The 18,661-nt window shown below is 38.2% G+C and overlaps 1 protein-coding gene across 5 annotated transcripts; it reads left to right on the forward strand.

Annotated features, from left to right (window-relative positions):
- Positions 1 to 826: 826 nt before the first annotated feature.
- LOC120560787 (solute carrier family 28 member 3-like) lies at positions 827 to 11,240 on the forward strand. Of its 5 annotated transcripts, XM_039803635.1 has the most exons (17): positions 827 to 912; positions 1,223 to 1,302; positions 1,443 to 1,534; positions 3,328 to 3,517; positions 5,136 to 5,280; positions 5,355 to 5,468; positions 5,816 to 5,893; positions 6,308 to 6,388; positions 6,660 to 6,740; positions 6,861 to 6,986; positions 7,275 to 7,405; positions 9,092 to 9,260; positions 9,383 to 9,580; positions 9,984 to 10,065; positions 10,244 to 10,342; positions 10,660 to 10,768; positions 11,000 to 11,240. In XM_039803635.1, the coding sequence occupies exons 1-17, from the start codon at positions 829 to 831 to the stop codon at positions 11,115 to 11,117; spliced, it is 1,977 nt and encodes a 658-aa protein (XP_039659569.1). In that variant the 5' UTR covers positions 827 to 828; the 3' UTR covers positions 11,118 to 11,240. The 5 variants fall into 5 exon arrangements, 4 of the variants coding, with proteins under 4 accessions (XP_039659569.1, XP_039659572.1, XP_039659570.1 ...); XR_005639510.1 differs by lacking the exon at positions 11,000 to 11,240 and having other exon boundaries at positions 9,984 to 10,063; positions 10,660 to 10,750; XM_039803638.1 differs by lacking the exon at positions 10,660 to 10,768 and having other exon boundaries at positions 11,000 to 11,104.
- Positions 11,241 to 18,661: the final 7,421 nt, after the last annotated feature.

Raw genomic sequence — 18,661 nt, forward strand, 5'->3', positions numbered from 1 at the left:
ATTACTGAGTAACAGAGAAGAGAGCGGTCATGTCATAAGGACTGGTATTTGGTCTGATTTTGGATAGTCTCGCTTTGCCAGACCTTCCTTCACGGAGGAGGAGGGTCTGGCTAGTCCACACAGCATTCCGGGATGGGAGAAAAATGTGCTCTGGTTTATTGGCATTTCTTTAAACCAATCATAATCGTCTTGGGTGGTGCTAAGCGCCATATGGAGCAACGGCAACTCTGCAAAATTGCCTCAGGAAGGAACTTGTTTTAGTCGTGCACATTTTCAAGTGAGTTGTAAGGACCTCAGGAAGAATAGCACCTGCAATGCAGGAGCTAATGAGCATCCTAAATAAACAAACAAATAAAACAGAAAACTCAGGTTGGACAGATAGTCTAGCTAGCTGTCTGGATTTCCCCTGCAGACATCTGAGAAAAGGTTAACCCTAGTCCTCATAAATTGACTGGAGTTTAAAATGCCAAAGGAAGGAAGCCCAAGGCAACGGATATTCGGCCTAAATGAGTGAAATCCGGCGAAATTTCCGGCGGCAACGAAGCAATCCCGGAAATGGAACGTCAAGGATATAGACTATATTTTGGAAGGTTTACACCAATAATGATTCCAGTTTGCAACTGAACAGAGCCGGCATGACTCAACACTCACAACACATTTGCCAAAATCATTCATTAACAGTATTCTAATAACTAACAAAATAACAAAAAGAGAACACAATGGAGGAAAGGGAGGAGAGAGAGGAGGAGGGGGGAGGATGGGCAGGGAAAAGGACAGGTGTGCTTTAAATAAAGGCTCCCAGTAAGTCTGGTGATTTTTAGAAAATACATGAACAGCAAGAGAATGGAGCTGGATGGGATAAAGAAGAAGAGTCGAAAAAGGGGGGAAGACAACAACGCCTTTAAATCAGAGGTAGACTTGTTTCTCAAGCATGTTTTGAATAATACTGTTTACTGTAAAATGATTGGATACATTTGAGAACCTATGCAGCAATAGGTAATTTAATATAAACAAAACTTAACTGTATTACAGAGACACATGTGCTCATTTTGCACAAGAGAAGAAGCTCTCCAACCAGTTTGCCGTTAGGTTTTAAGTAAATATGTATCATGACACAAGCCACCTTGTGTAAGCATATTCCTAATATTATTCATCCTCAAGCCGTGTGTGTGTGTGTGTGTGTGTCTGTGTGTGTGTGTGTGTGTGTGTTTGTGTTTTGCAGGAGCAGATATATATCGATGTGGACAGTGCTCCTGAAGTCACAGACGATGCACACATAAAGACAGATCAACACAACAAAAGGTTGCGTTTTTGTTTTTGCCAAACACACGATTTTTTTCATTTTCTCCTAAATCACCAGCCTTTCTCTTGTCTCTGTGATGTAACATTTATGTCCTCTCTCCTTATCTTCCCCCTTATCTTTCTCCTTTCTGTGTGCCTAGCTTCCCTGAAAGGAAAATGGAGGCATTCCAGGGCTATTTGGCAGAGCACAAAGACCAGATCCATCGGATTATATACCTTGTTTTAGCAGCAGGTAAAATATCTTAGTTAGCATCTGTTGTGTAACTCAAGACTCTAATCTACATTTGTTTTTAATATCAAGTCTTTCTTCTTAAGTTTGCAGCATGAAAGAGTCTCTCATTAATGTTGAGATTTTATCAGAGTGTGTCCCCTGTTCTGTACAATTGATTTTCTTTGTTTGGTATTTCTTACTTTGCAGCCACATAGGATTAAATCTAAGTATACTGCAAAATCAATTTCTAATCTTGCTTTAGGACTTCCAGTCCTCATGAAGACTTGTAAAGGGCTGTTTAACTTAGCAAACTAGCTGGGCTGATTGGAATGGAACTACATGCTCTCTGTGCCTCGGAGCATATTGACATGAGTGTGTGTGTATTGCAGAGATTTTTTTTTCTTTCTGTTTAGGGCAATTTACTGCACAATTGCTATGATTGTTAATGGAAAAATCAAGCCATGGTTGGAGTATGTGTATGTTTGTTGCGGTGCTCTCCAGACTACATGGACACAAGCACACAATGTCTTGTCAATTTGCTAGCTTTTATTTCAATTTGGACAACAATTAGAGGTACTGTATTCATCCAAAGATAATAACAGAAAATACCACAGGCTATGACTTATACAACCTGTTGTTATGTCGTTTTTATTTTATTTCACCTTTATTTATTCAGGCAAGTCATCATGTTCTTATTTGCAAAGGCAGCCAAAGAAGTGGCTCAACTATTTCTCATAATGACCCATGTGTCCTTTTTACTGATAATTTTGAGATATATATTATTTTCCAAAAATACTTAACATAACACATCCTATTAAAACTCAAATTTGTGATGGGCCAAAGTTGATTTTGCAGACCACTGGCTCAGCCAATGAAACTAATTTCATCGATATTTTAATATGAAATGTTTTTGGATACCTCAACTACTGACCCTGTCCTTTTCAATATGAAATTGCACCATTCTCAGGCTTATATTTTCTGCTGTTCACTAAAATTGTAATGCAATGAAATTCAATGAAAGGTTGCATTCACATCTTACTTCAGTTCAGTTCAAGTCAGTATTTGTAAGACAGAGGGCATTCACATTTACAGATTAAAACACAAGTATCACTTGAAGACAAAAGATTAAAAAAATGAACTGAAATGTGAAATGATGCTTCTATGCATTCACAAGACTTCAGACTTCATGGATAAAATCAAACCTTGTTGTATTTGTTTTACATGTATTTTGAAAGTTCATCATCATGTGTCAACGGTGAATCAGATTTGTCTTTTTAGGATGCGTTTAGTTTTCTACTGTGCATTTGATTGCTGTGTCACACACCAGTAATTTTAGAGCACACATTAACTCCACTTCTTGCTTTGTTTTTAACTGGAGGAATTTAAGTCAGAGAGCAATTAAGTTTACAAATCAAAACATGCATATCATTTTATGACAAGAAAACAAACGATAAAAAAAGAATTGAAATGAAGGAGTTGAAACGTGAAATAATGCTTCTACATGTTCACAAGACTTCAGACATCATGGTTAAAATCAAACCTTGTTGCATTTGTTTTACATAATATTTTAAAAGTGCTATCATCATCAGATTCCCAGATGATTCAGATTGTATTTTAATGTGTAACGTTAGTTGATCTCTGTGTCACACACCATTAATTTTAGAACACACATTAACTAAAATTCCTGCTGTGCTGTCTTTTTAACTGGAGGAAGTAAAGCAGCAAATAAATGAAAGGATTTGAATTCATTTGATAAAAGAAAACAATGTCAGCTCTGTGGGGTGTAATTCATATTATTACTACATTTGTTTCAGGCTTGGTTGCCATAGTGATAGCGGCATGTGTCCTGAACTTCAACCGGGCTGTCGTGCTGCAGGTCATCACCTTGGTTACCATATTCTTCCTGGTCTGGGATTGGATGATGGAACGCTATGGCGACCGGGTGTGGGAGGAACTCTCTCCTATCAGAGACCTTCTCAGCAGAAACTGGTTTTGGATCAGATGGTGAGAAATGTTTTGTTTCAGTTTTTACTACCCTGGTGTGCACCTTCTTTTTCAAAAGACGGACAGAGTACTGGTCTTAATGTCACAGCAAAAGATGTCATCAACAAAGTCATTGTAGAGTCAGTATACTAAAAATCCTTCTTAGTAGCTGTAATAATATGTATGTAATGTGCAAGACAGTTCAGACACGTTGTCTCCTGGCAACAACAATGTCCTCAGACTGAGGAAATGATTTTATGTTACATCAGCATGAGCACTGAAGTCAAACGGTGCAGGATGAAGGAAACAAGAGCAGTTTAGGGCAAAGTGTGAGAAGATCTGCTGTGTGCTGCAGTGCACATAAAGTAAAGTAATTGCACTAGCTCAAGGGCACTCAGCTCAGTAGAAATGTGAAGCAGAGGCAATATAGACTATAACAAAGGTTATGACAATATATAGAGAATATAATCAATTTAAATAAACATGTAAGTAATGGGGTTAAAGATTCTTAACTTTCACCCACCTTAAGGAGTTTGATCTTCCTTCAGGCCGCCTCTACAGGGTGCTTGAAACAACTATGTGCTGCACTCGACTGTCTCTTATTCCTGTAGCTATTAAAGGCTGAATCTGAATTTATCTAAAATGGCAGCTTATCTGGCGCTGTATCTGGTGGGTCTTAATCTTCCACATTTTAGGACGGTAGACTTGTTTCTTTCTTTGGCTTGAGCTGCTGCTGTTTCATAGTTTGGTATATTCATTTTTTATACTTTCATTCTTATTTTATCTATTCATTATTTATTTAATAAAGTTGCAGTCGAATAAACAAGGAAAAGTACTTTAAATCAGCTATGTTTAATCAATATATTAATTTATTTATATTAACTTTGGATCACATGACTATTTCAATGTGATAATGGATCGGTCGTAGTGATGAACCCACAAAGAATTATTACTTGACTCTGCGGTTCCCCTCTACGAAGATTTATATCATCTTTCAGCTCATTGGTTTCATTTCATCAACTTCCAGTGTAGTTTTCAACCGCAGCAGCGAAAAGACTCTAAAGACCCACTGTACACTACCTGCCCAGCACCAAACTGCAGACAAAGTTGTCCACTAGCGGATGAACATATTGGAGCATTTAGCAAGTAAAGAGTCAGATGTAAAGAGCTGGTGGAGACCCAAACATGTTGGATTTATTTTTGTCAGGGGGCCAAAACAATACAACTTCAAATAAATGACAATTGCTGTATGTCTGCAGGATATGTGTACAGGTTCCTTTTTCCTAACATGTTTGCCTATCAAGGTGATTATATGCCAGTGGTATGTTTACAGCTTATAATTTCAAAAAGAAAGGGTTACATAAATGTTTATGGGACTCTTTTTGTAGCCATTTGGGTTTTTTATTGGTCTCCTTATGAACCGCTCTTTTCCAACTAAACATAACTTTATTAACACTGGTTGATATAAATGGTTTAATCTCCTTGACTCAAGTGTTACTGTAATACACTAAAATACTGCAAAAGCTGCTACAAGGAGTCATTTACTAACTGGTACCATCTTTAAAATGTTGTTGATTGACAGACATTTATCTGGCTTCCTGCACTTGCCTCCCTTGTCTGTCACTCTCTGTCTCTCCAGGATAACGTACGTGTTACTGCTGATGGCCCTGGTGTGCTGGCTGGCACTGGACATAGCCCAGCAAGGGACTAGACAGCTTGTGTCTTTCTTTGGTTTGCTGCTCCTCATCTTCTTAATGCTGCTGTTCTCCAAACACCCATTCAGGGTAAGGGAGGCACATGCACACACACACACTTTTTGATCATGCATGTATGTATACGTTTTGCATGTGTGTTGCAGTGGTGTTGGCAAACTTTGCTGTGCGGGATCGGGCTACAGTTTGTCTTTGGTCTGCTGATCCTCAGGACCACATTTGGCTTAGGTGGACTGGAATGGGTCGGAAAACAAGTAGAGGTACACACACACACACACAAACATAGATTTTTTTTCAGTGAATTGTCCTTTTGTTTTCTTGTTTCCTTCTTTTGTTTCCTTGTGTCCTTAATTGTTTCCTTGTATGTCTTTATTCTTTTCTTTTCTTGTTTTATTCCTTTGTTTCCCTATTTTGTTTCCTTGTTTCCTTTCCATGTGTCCTTTTGGTTTTTCTTGCTTTGCCAGCATCAAAGTCTACTTTTGTTTATGGTAAATTTGGGGATTTTCCAGTTACACCATTCACAGACATTCCTGCTGCATCTGTAAAAAATATACAATCAAAAGTTTTCTGTTTCTGTTACTAACAATTCAAAATCTCTTCCATTTAGAGATTTTTGTCATTCACAGATATTGGGTCTAAGTTTGTGTTTGGTGCCAGTTACAGAGACCACAACTTCGTCTTCCAGGTATGACACACACAAGTATGATGCACACACACACACACACACACACACACACACACACACACACACACATACACACACACACATGCGAATGATGAAAAATGATAAAAGTGGCAAGAATGAGAACAAACATTTGTGTTTTCACAGACAGTATCTACTTATGATCGGTTTCTGGAATATCCAGGTTATGTGTTTGGGCATGTAAATATCATGTGCTTGTTTCAGACACCAGTTTTAGTCTTTAGTCAGTAAAACAAAAATATCTGGATACAATATTATCTGGATACAAAATATTATGAACATGATCAAAACCAAGATGAGACTCAAAATCTAATGTGCATGTAAACATACTCAGTAATACTGATGATGATGATGGTGGTGAAGATGATGATGATAATAATTGTGCACTCTCGGCAGGTGATGCCTATATTGGTTTTTTTAAGCTCCATCATCTCCATCCTCTACTACATTGGCTTCATGCCCTGGCTCATTTACAAGGTGAGTAAGTGGGAGGATAAAGTGCATAGACAGAGAGAAATATTTGATGGCAAATCAATTATTTTAAACCATTTATATTTAAAGACTCTTTCATATAAGAAATACAGTTTAAGGAATAAAAGACAAATAATGACTGCTCAACGTAACTGGAAATGCACATAATGACACAATGAGGACCATGATTTTTTGTTTTTAATATTTATATTTTACACTGTAATTTTCTACAGTTCAGTTATTTCCCTTTGATGATTTTCTATGATTTTTTTCTCAGATTGGATTCATAATGCAGGTTACCATGGGAACATCTCCAGCAGAATCGATGGCTGCAGCTGGAAATATATTTTTGGGACATGTAAACAACAGTTTAAACAATAAACATAAACGTCAAGCAAATCACTGATACATTTATCAGTACATTTACATAAATCTACTAGTCCAAAATCAACCAAGCCTTTGACCTTCCTTTTTTCAGACAGATTCACCTCTCTTGATTCGTCCATACATCAGTGGGCTAACTCGCTCTGAGATCCATGCTGTGATGACAGGAGGTTTTGCCAGCGTCTCTGGTACCATTTTGGGAGCCTATATCTCCTTTGGGGTGAGGAGGCGGATACAGGGGGGATTATCTAAGCTGAAAGTTCAGTTACTGGCTTGATCTCATGAATAATTGATGATATAATTTTAGGAATACTTTTTAAAATACAGCCTGGAAGCCTTTTCCATTCCTGTTAAAAATACATGGCGGGATTAAGTAGTGTCAACTTCAAAACATAACAGACTCTTGACTGACCTTGACGCTTACCTGTACATAGAACTTTAACTGCTCTGTCAAAATATGAATGATTGACCACTAGCTGTGTCTTGTTCTATGTGCCTCTCTTTTGAGGTTGAGGCAACACACTTGTTGACAGCATCACTGATGTCCGCTCCAGCCTCCCTGGCGATCGCCAAGATGTTCTGGCCTGAAACAGAGACCGCCAGTGCAACAGCCAGTCATGACATCAAAATCGACCATGGGTAGGAGAGGACAGTACAACTGTAATAATACAGTACAATACAAAGTGGTGAAAAAATGTTGCAAGAGTTTTATTCAAGCATCTTTCATCCTTTCTTAAATTCCATTCATCCTTTGATCAGTACCTATAGCTGTTCATTCATTCCTCTATGTCTTAATCCTCTCTGACTATCTGACCTTTGGTCAATCTTAGAGCTTGGATGCCTTCGACATTTGAATTTGTATAAGAATTATCGCTATTCTAGTTCTAGTTCTGGGTCTAAAAAGTGAAGCAAATGTGACGGTGCCTTAAACCTGCATTGTATCTAATTTCCAGCAGGGGGCGAGTCTACTGGTGGCAAAAAGAAGAAGACCCCACTTCTCACTTGATTTATTACCTCAATAAGCATTTTCATAATGAGTTTATGGTCTCAATCGCTATTTTCAAGTCTTCTTTAATACAGCATGATGTTCATTTAATAAATTATGGTCCCATTTATTTTTAAATAGACAATACAGCAGGGATGCTTTAGGGGCATGGCTTCATGCCAACCTGTCAATCATGACAGAGGCTTAGCAATGCTTATCCTTAGCACTGTGTACATTAAAATAGCTGCAAACTCGTTTTCGTATTAAACTTTGACTTTTGAAACTTCATCAAAGTTAATTGGAAGATTTGGTCACCTAAAAATGTCTTGTTCAGTGTCATGCCAACCAAGCTAGTTAAAACTGCTAGTGTTAGCAAGTAACTTTTGATAGCAAGTTTGCAGATTTTCTGTACTGCCATACATGCAGTACCCGCCGGTAAATCTCCAGTGGAAGACTCGCCTTAAAAGGGTAAAAAATCTGCAACTTTCCCCTTTAGCATTAAACTTAGCTTAGCACTACTGCAACCATAAACAACACTGGCTCTAATAAAAAAAACATCACATTTGGTTCCATTATTTTTACAGTCTATGGGCTGTACTGAATAGTTTAAAGCTTCGAAGCTTCATTCATGACGATGACATTCAAATTGTAAATCAACATTTGAATGCTGCGCTAGAGTTGGGGGATTGGACAAATATATTTGTGATTGGCTGATTACATCACCAGTTGGGTTTTTTGGGGCGTTTTTGGTCATTTTATTTATCTAATTTACATAGGAACCAAAGAACTAGCTGCTCGGAGTAGCTGCTCTCACTCAGCTCTCACAAAGAGGCCAGCAACGGCAGAGAGAGACAGCATGTAGAGCCACCATATTTTCACATTAACTCTGTGAATTAAGGGTTTATTTCAACCAAACCAGAGTAGGTGATTGTTGGAACAGTGGAAAGACTAGCCAAAACTGTTTTGGTGAGTTTTATTTTGTTTCTGTCGAGTTAAACTGGAGTGTGTTTTACGATGAGTTAAATATTAAGCTAGTCGAAAGGGACCTCATGAAATATCACGACTGACATTTAAAGCTTCATTGGAAAACCTCAGTAGAAGCTTTGAATGTAAAAAAGAAAAAGAAAAAAAGAAATGACATTCGGTTCAGACCCTACAATGCATTTAGAATGGGAGAACAGAATTTGAATAGTAGGAGTGTAATTGTAAACACATCACATGTAAAGCCACGTTGGAAAATGAAAAAGTCAATACCTGCACAACACCAGTATGCTGATGACACTGCTGTTCAGTGGATTAAGTGTTATATAACCATTCAAATGTTGCCTATGTTCCCTCAGAGAGAGTAAGAATGTGTTGGAGGCGGCATCCCAAGGTGCATCTTGTGCTGTGGGTTTAGTGGCCAACATAGTTGTCAACCTTATTGCCTTCCTCGCACTGTTGGCCTTTTTGGATGCAGCTTTCTCCTGGTTGGGCGAGATGTTGGACTGTCCGCAGCTCAGCTTTTCGGTGACAACCACAACCTGACACTCAAACACACCAACTCTCCGACATATACTTACTGTAAATACATTCAAACATCGACCTGCATGCATGCACTCACTCTTTGCTTCTTTCTGTCTCTCCTTTAGCTCATCTGCTCTTACATGTTCATGCCTCTCTCCTTGATCATGGGTGTTTCCTGGGAGGACAGTTTCATCGTTGCTGAACTGATTGGCACGAAGACAATTATCAATGAGTTTGTAGCCTATCAAAAGTTGTCAGAGTTCATTTCGAGGCGGAAAGCAGGAGGGCCAGAATATGTGGACAACATAAAGCAGTATATTTCTGTGAGTCTCACTTATCATAGCTTGTGTTCTCACTCTTGTTTTTGTATAGATTGTCATTGTCTTTTTTTTTCTTTTACCATTAGCATAGATGCATAGATCTACTAACAGAGCATTATGTGGTACATTGTTGGGCCTGTGGGAAATAAAAGCCAGTGTGAAAGGGCTTAAAGTCAATATTATTATACACGGTGTCATTAGATAATTGTATTTCTCTAATAAATGTCTCGATGGCGATAGACAAACAGTGTTTACTTTAAAATGCATTAAGGCTTTAAGAATCTTTCAAAAGCTACATATGATGTAGGAAATATATGTAGTGATGAGTATAATTTTATACAGGCATTAAAATCTGTGTGGATATTTTTTTCACATAACAATTTTATCAAATTGTTATTTCCTTTAGGTCCACTCTGAAACAATTGCAACCTACGCTTTGTGTGGATTTTCCAACCTTGCTTCGCTGGGGATGTCAATTGGAGCACTGTGTGAGTGCCACCTGAGCTGAAAAATAAAAACAGACAAACAAGAAAACTAAAGTTTAAAAAAAGTTGCTGGTGATTGTATACTGAAGAATGAATAAATTGTTCTTTTGTACGTACCTGTTGCTGTTAAAGTTTTGTTTGCACTTCTTGTTTTGTTAACACATAGTTGTTCTGTTTCCAGCGTCCTTGGCTCCAGATAGACGGGCTGACATCTCCAGTTGTGCCTTCAGATCTCTGATTGCAGGCAGCGTCTCCTGTTTCATGACGGCTTGTATTGCAGGTGACTATTCCTCTTCTCTGCCTCTTTCTGTCATAGTGCCAGTTTATAACTTTATTTTTGTGTTATTTAGTGCTACTCTTAATTCCTCCCATGAAAATGAAGTTGAATTTTAAGTGCTTTACTCATTTTACTGTATTTGAATGAAATGTTACTGCAGCCTCAGTAGGTTGTGCAGCTGTAATATAAAGGAGGAAAACAAATATTGGAACTGAATTTCTTACTCAACATCAAAAGACTAGGAGCAAGAGAAACGCGATTAGACCCTCACTCAAGCGTTTTTATAATTCTTATGATGACATTGCTCTGTGGGTTTCTAGGCATGTTGTACATCCCTGATCTTCAGTGCTCACATTTCCTGAGCACCGAGTTCACCAATGTGACCAGCAGCTCACAACTGGTCACCTGCTGTACACAACTGTATAACAGGTGTGTGTGTGTGTGTGTGTGTGTGTGTGTCTGTGTGTGTCTGTAATGACTTTTTCCCAATTAACATATATTTGCTGTTATGCTGTGTATTTTAACTGCATATATATTTTTTATCTAAGTGCAGTTATAAATACATCACAAACAGCTTTTTTAGAATGAATACAGCTGATGAAGAAGAGAGACACTGTAATTCAGTGTGTGTGTGTGTGTGTGTGTGCGTCTTATTTGCAGTGTGACGGTGTATGAGCTGTTGAACATGACGATCGGAGAAGGATTCAACCAGAGCAGCCTGCAACACTGCTGCACACTGACGCCCCTCACACACTTCAACTGCAGCCTGGTGCTTTAAATCACTGTGAGCAAAAAACACACTTCAATGGTAGTGAACCCTGTGATTATTTGTTAATTTTTTATCTGTAATGTTTACTGTTCATATAATACATTTTCAATAAAGTTGTCCCGCACTGGTTTTAAACAATAATTATGTCACATTAATGTGACGTGTGTGGTGTCGTGTGTGTGTGTGTGTGTGTGTCTGTGTGTGTGTGTGTGTGTGTGTGTGTGTGTGTGTGCGTGCGTCGCGTCGTGTGTGTGTGTGAAAAAAAAAAAAAAAAAAAAAAAGACTGACAGAAAGAGCGTGCATTTGTCAGCAAGCCTATGTGCATTGGTGTGTTTTCGTGAGCTTGTGTGTGTCTGTGTGAGCTCTCCCAGCAGGGGTGAAAGCACATGGGATGAAGGGCACATGTGGCTAAACACACATTTAGTCAAAAAAACAGCTGCTCATCAAAGGCTTTTCTCAGAACCTGCCACAAACGGATGTTACTGAAGGCATAATTTGTCAGAAAAAACACCAAAACATTTTTTTAGTATTGGTTGGTTTATGAAGACTCTTAGTCATTCAGTTGATGGGGTATCTAATAGTAGTATTTATCTTACTATGCACAAATGCAGATTCAGATTAAGAATACAAAATAAAAAAAATAAAAATGATTATGGATTATTACAGATTAAGATAAAACTTTATTTATTGATGAACATTGATCCCCAGTGGGAAATTCACAAGGTACCCAGCAGTATATAAAGTAATTAAAATTAGCACCACCTTTACCAGCTGCAAAAATCATGTAAAAATTACTGCACTAATAATTATAAGCCAATAACATGACATACAATTTTCTGAAATAGGCCATTTCGCATAATAAGTATTTTAACTTTTGATCCTTTAAGTATATCTAAATTCTAATACCTTTGTATTTTTACTTGTCTGACTTTCACTTGTAGTAGTGAAATATTTGAAATGTTTCCCACCTGTCATTTCTCTTAATTATGTCAAAAGCTGCGTCAGATTCATTTCACAGACAAAAAGAAAGAAAAAACAGCAAAATATCTGTCACTACATATTTGATAGACAGGACAAAAACGTACTACAGAGGAATACAGCAACAAGTAAAAGCACTTTATTGTTTGGCCACTGGATGTCACTGGTGTCTTTTTTTCCTCATTCAGCAGTATACCAAAGTGCATGTCTCATCAGGCCACCAGTCAGATAGACTGCTTTGACTGACAGACCGATTGTCTGTAACTGGCTCAATAATAGTGACCGAAATGATCAGACCGGAAAAGCGGAGGGTATCATGGGTGTGTACTTTCAACAAGTGCATGTGTGAGACTAGAATGCAGTCACAGAGACGGCAAATGACAGTCTCTTCATTAAATCCACCACAAGCTAAAGGTCACATGGAGGTAATTTCACATGTGAATTTAACACACCCACGTTGAGGGAAGATTAGACATCAGCTATCAGACGCTGACACACATGACATTTTTAGGCACGGTGTTACCATGTGTCCCTGATAAAAAAAAAATGTTTTAAATCAAAGCGAGCTCATTTTCATGTTTGTCAGAAAAAGTGTTTCCTTAAAACAAGAGTTGTTCAGGATCAGAAAGAAAAGCCAACATCACGTTGCGTAGTCTGTGTGTGTGTGTGTGTGTGTGTGTGTGTGTGTGTGTGTGTGTGTGTGTGTGTGTGTGTGTGTGTTTGTGTGCGTGTGCGGGGGGGGGATGCAAATAATCAACATAACACAGTAATTACACAACTTCATAAGAAGAAAGCGATGAGTGTGAGACTGGGATTTGGAAATTTGCCTTTTATAATACGCTTTTTCTCTTGCACATCTTGCCCAATGAAGCTGGACTGTGTTTACTGTAAAAAAGAAAATACTGGTTTATTTGTGTTTATTTGCTTTTCTAACATGCATACATTTCACCTATGCTATTATATTATAATACTGTTCTGAGCCCATATTTACCATCAGTTCCACCACAAACCTCATAAATGTCACTGATAAATTGGATTGCACTTTTGTACTTGCAAGGCAAATCTTAATTCTACATGTATATAATTCATCATAAATCTTTAATTGAACTACTTTACACCAGGTGTTTCTGCATTTTCAAATGCAGTATGTCAGCAACATTTTCACATTTGAAGCTAATAAGAGTGCATAAATGCAAATTTAAGGATTATAAAGGTTAAATAACCAAAATTTAAAAACAGCAATACATAAACACTGGCATCAAATCATTTGGCAGAACATTACAGTAATTGTTAGTTGAATGTCCCCTTCTATTACAAATGTTAAATACTTAAAATATTAATATAATCAAATATCTTTAGCCAAGCAATGAGAACAACCAAAAAAGATGACAAATGACGTTCATACTAATATTTAATTCTGCAGAAATACCTCATGTATCAACTGAGATATATGGAGTTTATATTTATTTTTAGAAAATTGCAATCTTGGAATAATCATCTGAAAGGGTAAAGTAAATTTACAGAAATAAAATTAAGATCTGATCTGAAAAAGAGTTTGTCGGAAGATCTGTAAATGTGCTTTTCATAGAATGTTTTTTTTTATTAATTCTTCAGTACTGGGTATATTGTGTTACACGGTGGGAATTTGCAAATCTAATTAAAAAAGTTTCATTAAAAAGTAGGATAGTGAATACACTGAATGTGAAATCCATTTTTTTTATTATATTTTAATGTTGCTTTTACTGCAGCAGTACGCGAATGGGAGGAAAGATAAAGGTGGATAGATGGAGATTAAGTAAGGAACAGATGCAGAAAAAAACAGAAGAAAATGGTGAGTATTAATAAACTGAAACTGGTGGATGTTGGATTGTCATGTAGCACTACTCCAACAGAAGGAGAGGGGGATGAAGAGGAGTAGATACAATCTGAATGATGGAGATGAAGTTGTCATCCACAAGCTCTCCAAAGAGCACAAAAGGGACAGGAAAGAGGAGAGGGATGCAGGAAGCATGGGTCGAGGAACGGTAGAAAACAGATTGATTGAAACTGGAGTTCGGAAGGATTCACAGAGGCACTTAGAAGGATGATTAGAAAAGACAGAGATGGTAAAATATAGATAGATAGATAATCAGCTTACACAAACATGTATGTGACTGTTGTGCTTAATCACTGTTTTCCACAATATGCTCTCTGCCTAACAAACTTTAATTGATGCTTTAATTGCTCGTTGACACATAATTACATAGACGTGTCTTGGTGTAGTGTGAGAAATTAAACAGGAGAAACCCTGACAAATGTTTGCAGACGGACGCTCTGCTACATTAATTGTGATGAACAGCGGAGAGGCATGTTTCTCATCAGAACATTTCCCACAAAATGTAATGATCCTTTTAGTCAAATTAACATAATTTAAACAGGAACATCAGAGGTTAAACCATTGTAAAAGTGTTTTCTTTGAAATCCACTACAAGACCTCGGGCACGGGATCATCTTGGAGTGATGCGATATGTCCTTTTCCAGAAATTCATACTGTACTGTGTGGTCTCTGCTACTGTACACAGAATTTTTTTTTCAATTTCTCAGTTTTTTGTTATATAGACTGGTTAAATAATTTAAACAACAAGCATAATTAAATTCAGGGAGAAAAAACAAAGCACTATGGTGATGTGTAGTTTTTGTTTAGGGGTTTGTTCACTACATTGATTAAAACATATACATATAATCAGGAACATGTACTTAAAGTATTAAACATAAAAGTAATCAATACAGAAAAATGGCCCTTGTGAGTGTTATATATTATTACTGTATATAATATTATTATTATGATTATTATAACTGATGTATTAATGTGTAAAATTATCCAGAGCCCAAAGTGACACATTCACAAAACTATTAGAATTGAATTCAAATTATTAAAATAATTAATAGGAAAAGCAGCAAACAAACACATTTGAGGAGCTGGAACCATTTTTTGGCTTTTTTTTCCTGAAAATAACAAACAATAATCAAAATAGTTACCATTAGTTTTCTGCCAAATAGTGGAGCATTTCTGAAATGCTTAATCCATAACAATTTCCATAACGAATATTTCCTTCTGAACGGTAGTGCAGTAGAAATATAAGGTGGCAGGAAAAGAAAATGCTCAAGTCTACTAACACTGAATATGTTTTAAACATTTTACATTATCTTCTGCGATGGACTACCAAAGCTCTCTATCCCTGCACACGTTAGGCTAGAGGGACTACCTGTCTATGTGTGCCTGTCTATGTGTGAGTGTGAATGTCACTCACATTCACAGTTCACAACTACAGGCAATTTATAGTTATCATTTACCTAAACTGCTTGTCTTCAGTCTGTGGGAGAAATTTAGGGAGATAACGCAAACTCAAGAAATTGTTAGCTTATGTACTCATTTATCTATGTATTTGTCAGACTGATAACTGGAGATGTTTATACTGATGGATCTTATGCTCATGTAATTCAAGTGTCAAAATAAAGGAATAGTTATTGTTAGAAATACACTTATTCGCTTCTTTCCTGAGAGTTAGATGAGAAGATCAACACCATTCTAGTAGTTATGTGCTGGTCTATTTCCTGGTAGGGACCAGAAACTACCTGGAGTCTTCACTGGTTGCCTGGCATCTGGTCCTGGCAAAGAACCGCAAATTGCAGTTTACACTTCAGTTTTTGTACTGACTCAAACAGCGAGATATAACGTGTTGATTAGTGATCTTTAGAGGTGTTAGCAGATTTGTTACCATGTCACCTGTTTTCAGTCATTATGCTAAGCTAAGCTAACTGGCTGCTGGCTGTAGTTTTATATTTAATGTGTAGTGAATATACCACTGAGGGCAAAAGAGCGAGCTATCTGTGTTTATGTATCTCCCCTGACATCACAACTGTAGGCTCCTTATTTGTGTGATCATTATCCTTCTTTTTATTGCCCATCGTGTGGCCCCATTACATTTCTGATGCGGCTCATTGGTTTTTTGGACAGCTCTTTTGAATTATCTACCAGCAAACCCTGTCCAGGCCGGGCAGACATGAAAATGCTTCTTTAACCATATGGATCAAGTTTCATTCAGGAGTGTGGAAGATTGAGGAGACAAGAGTGTGTTTGGTGTTTTTTTCGGACAAATAATGCCTTCAATAACATTTGTTTGTGGCAGGTTCTGAGAAAAGCCTCTAACGAGCGACTGTTTTACGACTAAATGTGTGTTTAGCCACATGTGCCCTTCATCCCATGTGCTTTCACCCCTGCTGGGAGAGCTCACACAGACACACGTACACACACAAGCTCACAAAAACACACCAATGCACGTAGGCTTGCTGTCCAATGCACGCTCTGTCAGTTTCTTTCTCTCTCACACACACACACACACACACACACACACACACACACACACACACACACACACACACACACACACACACACACAGAAACACAGATAAATTCCCTGGAGGCCAGGTGGGGTCTGGCTGGGACAGCGATGGACACAAGCTGGGATCAGAGCAGCAGTGTGTGATTCACATTTCTCTTTCTCTCTCTCTTTCAATCTCTCGCTTCCTTCTTTCTCATTGACACCCCACTCCCACCTCTTCCTGCTCTGTTTACCCCCCTGTGTCTTTGACAACCTGAGTGTTTAAAATGTATTCTGCACACAGTCTCATCAGAGTACTGTTCCTGAACCTATAGAGGCAATTAGATATTTGTTGTCTCTCCCTCTCCTTCAAAGAATCATGTCTTTTCAGTCTTGATCCTACACTCCTTCTGTCCTTGTTTCATGTAGCTTGCTGGGTACCAAAATCCTCATTACTCTAATTTAGGGAGCATGCCGCTCCCCTAATGGCCTCGGGGGCCTGAAGAATAACAAGTGCTGTTTAATTTTTCAATTCTGTTCCGACTTTACCTTCGTGTCATCCCTCCACTAGCTCTTCTGTCCATCTTTCCATCAATTTGGATCTCATTTGGTGTCCCTCCACCAACAGCTACTAAAAGATGGCTCCAACCTTCTTTTTTTTGAGTTGACAAGGGGAAGGATGTGAGTTTTAAAAGCATATCAAAGTACCACATCTAATCCCTAGTCCTGATGCAGGCATTCAACAAGTGTTTACATGGTTTACTGTTATTCATGCTCTTCTGATTGTGTACTTACTTAACCCTATTGTTTGCTGAATTAGACAAATCTCCATGGTTACCGAGGCAGCGGAGCACAAATGGAAGGCCCTTGAGGATGCATTAGGACCTTCTTGTGAGGTGAATAGGGGTTGAGAAGAGTAGATTCTCAATAACTGAAGCAATATAAGCCTGTAACGATAAGTTACTTGAAAAGGACAAGAAGAGAAAAAGAATTTACAGCTGAAAGAGCGACATGAGAAAAGTACTATCGGTCACTATGGTTAACACTGTTTCTGAAAAAATAATACATATTCATAGCTTTTCTATAGGAAGTAAATTCTGCATTACTGTAAATCAGGCTTTCACAGCAGTGGGCACTAATCAGCTGTAAAATAACTCCTATTCCTTCTGGATGGTGGTCTGGTACAATGACAACAAAAAACTGACATTAGCTACTTCACAGCACAGTGGAGTAGCTAACGTTAGATGCTGGCTATATTGACAGTCATAAAAGCCCGTGCTCAAGCGGAGCTCTGTACCCAACTGACAGACACACTCTTTCGGCTTAGAATTACGGTAGGAACCGCTAAAAACACAACAACCTCGCTGTACTCTCCACCTGATGGCAACAATCGCTAAACACACTGCAAACTCACGGTCCTCCCGATTTACAGCCCCCCTCTCTTGGCTTAAAATAATTCACCTTTGTCGGCTATGGCCGCTGAACATGCTACATGTTAACAGCCATGGCCCGCTTGCCTGGTCCTCCGGTAACGTTAGCAGTTAGCAGGGTTAGCATGGCGGCGTTAGCCAGGACCAGTCGGGATCACTTTACTGGCTATGTCTCAATTGTTTTTGCAAGTAACCAACTCAGGTACTCTAGCTATATAATTCAATGTGAGTATACAAATGTTGAAATGCCCATCTCTTGTAGCTGTGATAAATTAGCCTGAAGCTAATGCTTACCTGTTCAGGAGGAAATTAGCCAACTCTGCGTCCTTTTGGGCTCCAAGCTGTCTCCATCTTTCAAATACATCTCCAATATTTACCTGGGATTTGTTTCGTCTCTGGTCACGCAACTGTTAGAAACATGCCAGTTTTTTTTTAGGCTGGGTAGAATCTATCTCTGTTGATCCCGTTTGTTTGTTTGCTGCTTTCATGGCTGTCCGAACGTTACAGCTGTAGCGCGCTGGGTTTAAGTTTGTACAGGTATATCTGGCAACCCGACCTGGCTGTCAAACTGGGTACACACAGGCCAAAACACAAACAGAAATTCCATCACGGAACGGAAATTTCAAAAGGAGAAAATACTGGCATTAGCATTGTTGTCAGAAAAGGTAGTATTTCAACTTAGCATGTTTCCTTAATATCTGATGATGCATTGGGGTCATTTGGGGATTTATTACAGTAAATAAATTACATATTGGCCCTTTAAAAATGTCATAAGACCACTTGA

Source organism: Perca fluviatilis, chromosome 6 (assembly GCF_010015445.1).
Source record: "Perca fluviatilis chromosome 6, GENO_Pfluv_1.0, whole genome shotgun sequence".
Classification (NCBI taxonomy): domain Eukaryota; kingdom Metazoa; phylum Chordata; class Actinopteri; order Perciformes; family Percidae; genus Perca; species Perca fluviatilis.

Excerpts from the sequence above, each read along its gene's own strand:
- LOC120560787 (XM_039803635.1), top strand. The coding sequence starts at position 829 with ATGAACAGCAAGAGAATGGAGCTGGATGGGATAAAGAAGAAGAGTCGA. Across the intron at positions 1,303-1,442 it reads ACAGATCAACACAACAAAAG|CTTCCCTGAAAGGAAAATGG; the intron begins GTTGCGTTTTTG and ends CTGTGTGCCTAG. Across the intron at positions 10,343-10,659 it reads CATGACGGCTTGTATTGCAG|GCATGTTGTACATCCCTGAT; the intron begins GTGACTATTCCT and ends GTGGGTTTCTAG.